This window comes from Strongylocentrotus purpuratus, unplaced genomic scaffold (assembly GCF_000002235.5).
Source record: "Strongylocentrotus purpuratus isolate Spur 01 unplaced genomic scaffold, Spur_5.0 spur5_scaffold_11, whole genome shotgun sequence".
Classification (NCBI taxonomy): domain Eukaryota; kingdom Metazoa; phylum Echinodermata; class Echinoidea; order Camarodonta; family Strongylocentrotidae; genus Strongylocentrotus; species Strongylocentrotus purpuratus.
The window spans coordinates 2,003,500-2,013,477 of NW_022145596.1; the positions used below are offsets into that span (position 1 = coordinate 2,003,500).

General features: G+C 32.6%; 1 protein-coding gene across 3 annotated transcripts in view; it reads left to right on the plus strand.

The window, feature by feature from the left end:
• The window catches only part of LOC763960 (serine-rich adhesin for platelets), a 53,103-nt gene extending 45,840 nt beyond the window's left edge, over positions 1-7,263 (plus strand). For all 3 annotated transcript variants that reach the window (XM_003723760.3, XM_011683202.2, XM_011683205.2), the window contains 4 exons: positions 101-199; positions 774-893; positions 1,461-1,558; positions 1,781-7,263. In XM_003723760.3, the coding sequence (XP_003723808.2) occupies positions 101-199; positions 774-893; positions 1,461-1,558; positions 1,781-2,039 (576 nt within the window). In that variant the 3' untranslated portion in view covers positions 2,040-7,263. The remainder of the gene's footprint in view (positions 1-100; positions 200-773; positions 894-1,460; positions 1,559-1,780) is intronic.
• The last annotated feature ends 2,715 nt before the right edge of the window (positions 7,264-9,978 follow it).

Here is a 9,978-nt window from a genome sequence, read left to right on the forward strand (position 1 = left end):
TATTATTATTATTATTATAACCTTGTTTCTCGGGATGCAAGACATGCTATTTAAAAGAAAATATCAACATTAATATATTCTTGTCCCAATATCTTAACAGGATGAGGTATTCAAGTGGAAATACCAGTGTGACTGTCAGACGACGAGAACACAGGAGCTGGAGGAAGCCTTGAGGAAGGATGATAACGCCAAAGTTCAGGTAAATACTCATGAAAATCACCTCCTTAATGTCATTTGTGAAGTGTCTCTATTTGTGACTGTGTTCTCCTGATGACCAGACAAACCCCAATGTAGAGAACCTTTATCCTCGTACAATTCACGATTAATCGCTTGTATTACTGTAGTTTACAAGACCCAGTGCTCATCACAGTGGACAGTGTACTGAACATTCACTAGTCGATATCATCCATGCTTGCAAAGTGCTAGGAGAGTCTGATTTATCAGATATTAAAACAAATTATGGGGGATCAACATTCTGACTGTTTATAGGATGGTGACGATAATGATAATGTTGATAATATGATGATATTTTTCAATTTGTTTGTAAATTGAACATTTTCAGCCTGCGAGCTGCTTGTTTGATGTGTTTTTGCAATAAACCAAACCAATTCAATTCAATTTCAATTCAATACAATGATTATATTAGGTTGACAATGATGAGGATTGTCAGTTTGATGAGAATATGAATCATGTCTGTGTTGATGTTGATAATAATGATTGTCAATGCTAGTGATGATAATAGAGACTCTTTAATATCAAATCTCCTCCTTCAGGCGGCCATCTCTCAGTACAAGCACCTACCAGATGAGGTAGCCAGTATGAAAGCTGTCATGGAGATCAAGAATCAAGAGATACATGAACTCAGGATAGCTAAGATGGCTCTACAAAAAGAGGTAAGCATATGAAAATAGATATTCTACCACAATACAAGACTTGGGTCCCATCTGTCATTCCAAATATTTTTATTTTACAATTCTGCGTATTCTAAGTTGCTGAAGTGAATGCAAAGTCTGTCACAAAATGTGTTTGATTTCAGGCTGTTATATTAGTAAAGTATTCTTTATCTAGTCTCTCTCTCTCACTCTCTCTCTCTCTCTTTCTCTCTCTCTCTCTCTCTTTCCCTCTCTCTCTCTTTCCCTCTCTCTCTCTCTCTCTCTGTCAATCAATCTACCTCTCCGTTGTTTTTTGGGTTTGTCTATCTTTGCCTGTCTGTCTTTCTCCATCTCTTCTCCTCTTTCTTAATCTATATCTATCTTTTTCTTCTTTTCTATTACTGACTCTATATCTCTCTTCCCCCTCTCTTTCTCTCTCTTCTTTCTCTCTCTCTCTCTCTCTCTCTCTCTCTCTCTCTGTATGTTTGTTTCTGTCAATCTTCTTGTGGTAGATTTGTTATAGATATTGAGAAACAATTTTTTTTTGTGCATTGTATTTTAATGTTATTATCATAACTTTTATTCCAGCATGATCTGATAGAGAGAAAAGATGAGAAGATTAAAAACTTGACCGCCAAGGTGGAAGACGTCCAGGCACTCATGCAAAGAAAGACAGAATATGAGAGGTATGTACAGTCAAATGTGTGTTTTTATTTATCAGAAAGAAATAGGAGTTAAGATAAAGGAACACTTTTCGGACATAGTATGATTATGAAAGAAAAATAATCAGAAACCCCTCCCCCTAACAAAAACAAATATTACTAAAAATGATATTGAATAAAATGTTAGAATAGCAAGATAAGCTTTAATAATAGCTTTAATATGAATATCTTATTCCCCCTGTACAGGCATCTTTCAACAGAGCATGTAACCCTGCGAGCTTCATACGAGCGTGAGAGTAGCGTTAATAAGAGACTATCCATGGAGAACGAGGAGTTGATGTGGAAATTAAACCAAGGTGATAACTTTTCACCCCCTCCCCAGTTCAAAGCAACCTCTACCCCTTCCCCGTCCCCGTCACCTACTGGCGCACGGAAAGGCTTCTCGCGATCAAGCTCCATGGAGAGCCATGAAAGCGGCGTATTCTCACCCAACCATCCGCATTAATCACGACGATGAAGTACAAGGATGGGCTCGCATGGGTCTAACAGCGCGGTGTAACCATGGACCATCGGCAGCAATTTTTCAATGAAGTACATTGGTCTATACCGATATGGCATAAATGAAGATGTCTTGATTGTATACCCAAATCATCATCATTTGGATGACTGAGGGCTCCCCAATTCAGACCACTCAACACTTTCCCTCCATCTTGCAATATTCTGAAGAATCAGAGGATAGTATTGTAGATAGGATTATGTCCAAGATTCTACAATGCTTATTGTTAAAGTTATTTGTTGCAATATTTCAGGAGAGGATAAAAATAAGTGAAATAAGAATGCTACAAAGTGGCACATTATAAACAAATATTGATTTGTAAAAAAAAAACATGCATCCAAGCTGTGCAAATATCATTTGAAACAGGGATTGATGCATGTATGGAAGGTTATACAGTAAGCAAAGAATTTCAAGCAAAGAAGATCATGCCAATTTTATCATATGTCGATCATTACAACATCAAACAGTAGGTTATAATCTAAATTCAAACTCATTGTAATTAATAGTATAGAGTGTTGTACCGGTATCTATGGCAGTAGTAACTGATCTGTTTATTGGCAAACATTTCATTTCATAAACAGTAATGAAAATACTGGGTCAGAATTTCTGTAAAAATACTTAATTGTCAGAAGTCTCCTAAAAAAGTATGTTTCTGAAAAGATCTAGTGATACAAGTTGTGTAATGAAATAAACTTTTCTTGTCAAAGTTAAGAGCTTTAACAGTAATAAACTCAAGAGTGCAAATACCTTTCTGTATTCTCTCAGTTTCCATGATATGACTGTAAGCCAATTGGATGTTGAATATGTGAAGCAAAGTCAACTCAAGGGATATTGAAATAATGAATATCATTTTAAAAAGATGAATAAAAGAGAAAGAGATTACACTGTACTTAAAAACTGATGTAGTAGCCTTTGTTGTAATGATGAAACATCATATAGTATGCTTCTTTTGGAATTGGACATAATCTTTAATAGCTGAAGGATCTTTGCTACTCTCTTCCATCTCTAGTTCTCACTCATGCCTCATTATTAATTACACATGCCATGGTTTGACATGATTTGTTTAGACTCCAGCTTTGGACATTTTATCATGATATTATTCAGCATGATATCACACATATATTTCATTTATTTAGTGAAAGAAACCAAATTTTATCCCAATAAGTATCGCCCTTGCATGCTAATTTTATGTCATCACAAAGATTGCTTTGCCAAATTTTTCTTGTGTTGTTTTGGAGTTTCAATGATTATTTCAAGTATTTACAAAAGTGGAACATGTGCTAAACTTTGTTTTAGGATGGAAATAGTCTTTTTCTTTCTTCGGTGTGCCATTTATATTTCTCTTGGGTGCCAAAGACAAAGATATATTGCCTTTATTTGAAAATCAAATGCTTTTTTTTTGTTTTGGAATGTTAGTAAGTGGTTCTATGATATTTCATTTGTTCATCTTTATGAGGTGAAAGAAATGGTTGCCATGCCAGTTATTAAACCTAGATGTCATTGAAGATCTCTGAATTTCTTAATGTATGTTGTGAGGTGTAGATGTGAGGAAGAGGTCAATAATGAACTCATCACACATTCATAAGTGAAGAGTTCTAGCTGTAGTCCATGGTGTAACAATTGTGTGTTGGTTTTGAAGGGGTTTAATTGATTGTTTTCCATCAGAGTGTGACCTTTGACCTTTGTATCCTCTCCCACCCTGTATCTCTCTCAAAACAAGATGAATATTTCTGATTGTAAATAAAATGTTTATTTGTGTAATTATAATATTCTATTGATTATTTTCCTTTATTTTTAAATTTTCTATCAAATTTATGCTCTCTGTAATTACCTCATGAAAGATCTGTATATCAAGCTTTGTGTAAATGATGTGTTATTTCATAGTTAAATTATTCCTATCTAGTTTGTAGATCATGGACAATGCACCTTATCAAATCTAAGATCTGGATGACTACTACTTCTCCTAACAATCAGAATTTTTGTTATATGTAATTGTTGTCATGTCAAGGGTAAGCTATGTACAAACATACGCATCTGAAACCCTTTGATTTTGCTGTTAAAACTGGATAAACTGGATTAATAGTATCATGTTTTATTTGCTGAAACACCTGATCATGGCTGCTCAGCCAGGGGGTAATGGTAGTATTCACTGCTTTGTTTCTTAGGGAAACAGCACTGTACAAATCAACTAATGAACTGTATTTTCATATATCAGCTAAATCAGAGTTAATTTGTGATTTTGACTGATAATACTGAGATACCATAATTTAATTTAAAACAATATGAATACTAATTGTGGAGCACCATGTTGTGTGTCAACTCTGACAGACATGAGCGCAATGACAAAAACCCACTATTAATGTTTCAGGAATTACGATCATTGTATATGGTTATGATATATATATATATATATATATATATATATATATATAAATAAATGAAGACTAATGCTCAGGAGTATCCAAGATAATGGGGAAACAATGAATAAGAAAAAGAAATTTTCATATATTTTTAATGGAGAGTTGTTGCTGCAGATGTCTAGCTTTAGTAGGGTGCATTGTTCATGAACTACATTTTTGTCTATCTTAGGGAAATTAGGGACCAATCGTGAAGACTGGTTGCTTATCCCTTCTTACTGCTTTAATTGGTGCTACTCTATCAAGTGTTAGATTGGTGATGGGATTTCATTACATTGTATCTGTAAAATCATACACAGCACACAGCACCACAATCTTCTTCAGTTGTACACTTCAAAATAGTATTCAGGATTGATGATGATGTTTTTTTGTTACCTAGGTTATATCATGATAGTTTCCTTCACATAGATACTCTCTTTCTTTGTGTCTTCATTTCTTCTCATTCTCACCTTCCCATCTCAATTTGTATTTCTTATCTTTTTATATTATCAATAAATTTTATTTAATGTAGAGTTTCATTGCTTCATTTTTTAATAAATTATTGAAAATGTGAATAATCTCATTTTCTCATTTTACCTTATATTTGGTCAGTTCTTGGATAGTGAGTTAATTTTATGATTTATTCATAAAACATAGGAAGCAGAACTTTGAAAATGAGTTATGTGAAATTACTGGAGCAAATAAATGAACATATCAGTACATTTGATTACCATTTATGACTTGTCTGACAATATCTGTAGAGGCATTTTTATATGAATTAATTAATCTGTTCAATTGAACCCCCTAATGCGAGGGTATGAAGTATAGACTGTAGATATCATAAAGATGTTTGAACTAGATGTGTAGAATATCAGACAAAATGCATTCTCTACATTCCAAACAAATATGGTAGTGATAGTTCATTTTGATAGGAATGTTTTTATTTGATACTAAACTAGGAAACGGCTAACATCGTTTGGACCTTAGACGAAATATCAACCGTATTTATTTCTTTAAGCATATACTCTTTATTCTGTATGTCCCAGTCAGTCATGCCTAGTCATTCCTTATCACTACATTGTAGACATTTACTGTATTTGTTAATTAAATTTGTTATGTCATGTTATCAGTATAATTAGTAACATAATTAGTCAACACGAAGCTATAATGGTTTTAGTGATTAATTAATAGAAGCCAGGAACGAAAGAGGCATTTATGAGTCTCTTTACTTTCCTGGACATTTTTTATCTTTGCAAAAGAAAGAAAATATTGATAATGGACTGTAACTGTCAATACAGATTTTCTTGAATAGTTTTTGAAGTCAAATAGGTTTGCAATGAATTATAACAAGTTAGGAGTAATAGAAAGGCAAGGATATGAACAAGAAACTATATACACTCTTTCTATTTCCATTTCCAACTCTAGGATTAAGTTTTAGTAAGGAAAATTCCTTTATAGCAATGAGTAGACGTGTCTGTAAGCTCCCTGTACAAGGCAACAGTTTGTATGTTGCATGATGCTCGCTCTGTAGGTTGCATCTGTTTTTGTATACAGTTTTGAAGTGTTCTGTCATTGTTTGTTTCTGTATGCTTTTATCTTTCTCTCATTCGTTTCCCTTTATAGCTCCTTCATTTCTCTACAAAATAATTATCTCATTTCATCATGCTTTTTGTCAGATTTCTCAATTTTTAGCAAATTGATTTCTATCTGTGAGTGTCTTTCATGTTTAATAAAGATATCTAATTTGCGTCTTCTATAAAAGCATTAATGACTTCATGTCACATTGTGCAAATTAATTGTTCAGCATTTTTTCATCATTGCTTCTTATGTATTATTTTACTTTAACACCATACCAATTTATCATTAATAACTTTCATAATAGACATTAAATCTGTTTTGATAGAGGAGACTGAAGAAAATGTTTCAATCTGAATGTCATCAAATAAACATTTTATGTGTTTGAGATTGTACTTGATGTAGATGGAATCAAATTGCTGCAGTCATATTAAAATAATATTAAAGCAATATCAGTGAAATTGAACTACAAATCAGAATATTTGATCACTGTTTTTCTTCTGATAGATGAAATTACAAAGGTTTTAGTGAATACATGGCTTATCAATTCATCTGTGATCATGCTGGTGTACATACATGTTATCAAAGCACAGTGACTCTTTTCTTAATAATGACACTTAATGGTGTGTGAAATAAATTTTTAAAGCAGCATTCATTACAAACAGATAAATGAAAGAGAACATGATTTGTGTACTTTCATCTGTTCATCGCAACTGTCTACTGCAATCTGGTCGTGTGCTCGTCAAAATAAAATGTGTCGCTTTCTCGTGATGTGAAAACTAGAAATTACTTGTAGGAATGTATAGAATAATGTGCACATTTTGAATGTTACCATGGATATTGTTGAAATCCTATTGCTTTCGATCTGGTGTATTTATATATTGTGACTGTACAGTATGAATAATGCCAATATTATAATATTTAAAAACAGATAAAATATTTATTGCAGCTTCTGTGTAATACATGCTTGTCTTGTTAAAAAGGGAAAGAAATATTTCAAATGAAGCTTGAAGCTTCCTGATATGCGTATCGGACAGAATAATCATGAACACATCTTTTTATGTAGCTGTAAATTTGTCGTTTACCCTGAATATTTGGTTGTTTTTAAGAGAAAATGGGAAATGTGTATTTCATGTATATCTTCAAAATATTTGCATGATTTATTTCAGGTGTACAATAAAAGTTTTTGTTTATATCTAAAATTCATGTCTCAAAATGTATTGCTTTGCCTCAAAATTGTAAAGAGACTGCACCCTTTCTCTCTACCCCTTTTTCCTCCCTCTCTTCCTTTTTTCTCCCTCTTTTTTCCCTTCTCTCTCACCCATCTGTCTCTTCCCTTCTTTCCTCACTCCTCCTACTCCCCCTCTTTCTCTCTCTTTCTCTTTCAATTTTCCCACCCTATCAATCTCTCTCTTCCTCTGTTTCCATGCAACATTCACATCAATCGACATTTCGATTCAGATAAATAAAACAAAGTCAGAAAGGAGTGAGCTACATTTTGAAATACTTTTATTTCATAATATACGGTATCATTTTCATTTTATTTTTAGACATCTGCAATGAGTGGAAGTGACAAGTACGCGACAACCCAGAAAGAAAAAAAACTTCATTTCATGTACCATTCAGATTCAACTTTGATAATGACAATAACATAACCGAGTGTCCAAGACCCAAAGAAAGTACAAGAGATTTTGAAGTCTGTACCATTTCAGAATTGTTTTTCTTCATTAAGACATAAAAGAAAAATGTAGATTTTCAGAAGACTGCATATAGTTAGTAACAAATGTGTGGAAACGGATAAAAATGCCCTCCTTCATCTGCAAACTCTTAATCTGGACAATAAATAGGTAAATGTCATCTCCGTATTTCCACAAACAATATATCATTTATACATATGATACAATAATACAGAATTCATAAGCCAGAATTCATCACACACATAAAAATAGATTTCTAGAGCATTCTGTTTCTCAAAACAGAAAAATGATGTGACCGTAACAAGAAATTGAACACATATTTGTCTTTTAAGAATTCATATCAGATGCTTTCATAAACCTTACTCCCATATTCCCTATTAGACTTCAATGCTTAATTTTGATGATCAAATAGAACATTTACCCCAAAACACTTCATTTGATTAATTTATGTAGTTTTGACATAACAATTTTCAAATTCATACATGAACACTTGTATAAACTTTGGTGTAAACCTAGCTTTAGGTTAACAATGACATGTGATTTTCAAAAACTCTGAAATCTGAAACACTGTTAAAACTTTGACTGTATATTTGTCAAATGATGAATTTTGAGTTACAGAACTTGTTGAATGATCACTCGATTCTCACACAAAATAGAAAAATTAAATGCAAATAATAGTTATTTCATTTCCTACCGTCAGTGAGAAATAGAGCAATCAAATACTGCTAATAAACTGCCAATTTTAAAGCCTTTGCATTTGCGAACTAAGTGTCATTTGGGATATAATTTTTTTCCAGCATTTAAGTCAAAATAGTGACAAAAGTAATAAGAATCAGAATAATAGAGCAATAGGCATGTTCTTTGAAACTAAAATAATCAACCAAGGCTAAATGTTTCTTAACATACATGTTCAAGTTTCATTATCAATTTTTCTTCCACAGCTAAAATATTGCAGAATAGTTGTTTTGCATTTGCACAACTAAGCTCGGCATTTACTTATAGATCTTTTTCAAATACGGTAGCACGAATGGTCTTTATCAACTCTTTTGATGACATAGTAAATGTAGATCAGTTTCTGTTGGGTGTGTCTATCAATTTCAGAGCAAGGTTTGTGGGAGCCAAGATCAACTTTAATTTAGTACTAGAAATTATCTCATCTTTCCCTCTATTTTGCTCTACTTCCTTCTCTTTTTTCCAAACTTGTTTATTATGATCTAACCTTCCAAAAATCACTTTTCAAGGCTAGCATGTATCTCAATGTATATCAACCATCATACAATAATTGGGGCTAAAACTTTATGACAATGAATTTTCAACCAAGATCAATAATTCATTGATACATTGCAAAGGAAATAATAGTATTCTACCCTGTATTAGATTGTCTTAATTCTCATTTTTATTTCACCTATGGGATCATGTAGATATCCTAACCATCTTTGATACATTTTCAAAGAATTATTTCAAAACCCTTAAGTACACAATGGTATAGCTAATATGAATTAGTAGCAAATTATTCAAATTCCCGCCAACCACCCCACAGGGTAAAGAGAGACATATGGTGGTTTTAATGAACAAATAAATACCTTGTGACATTTTACTCTCCCTTTTAAAAATACAAATCATATACAGTGTACCTACCAACTTCTAAAATAACATCTGATTCTAGAATTCATTCCAGCTTTACAGAACATAAAATCATACTTTGACAAACTGAAACTAGCATACCACTTGCTACTCTCCTAACTTACATGAAAAGCCATAGTTCACTGCACTCTGAGATGGAAAACTTGGGAATGCAGCATTGTCACTCAAACAATGGAAAGATAGATCAACTGAGTACCATCTCACCCTTATTATATTACATTTGATCGTTGGCAGTACTACATAACGGACAAGCAATTTCAGCAACATTTACAAAAATAATTACACAATAATATAGCAAATAAATATTGACTGATGTATCTCTCGCATTGCACACTAACGTTTCTACAAAGAATAGACCAAGAGGTTTGTTTAAATGGGGGAAACCTTTGGGAAAAGCGATGTTTGAAAAAGAAAAGAGACAAGAATGTGATTAACTCTTATCAATATATTGAAGATGAAATCTATGAATGATGATAACACCATCACCATAATCTTTACAAGTTATGTACCTGTTTCAAAGATATGTCCATCCCAACATTCAAGAATTTGTGAACCAAAAACAAATAAATAATAATA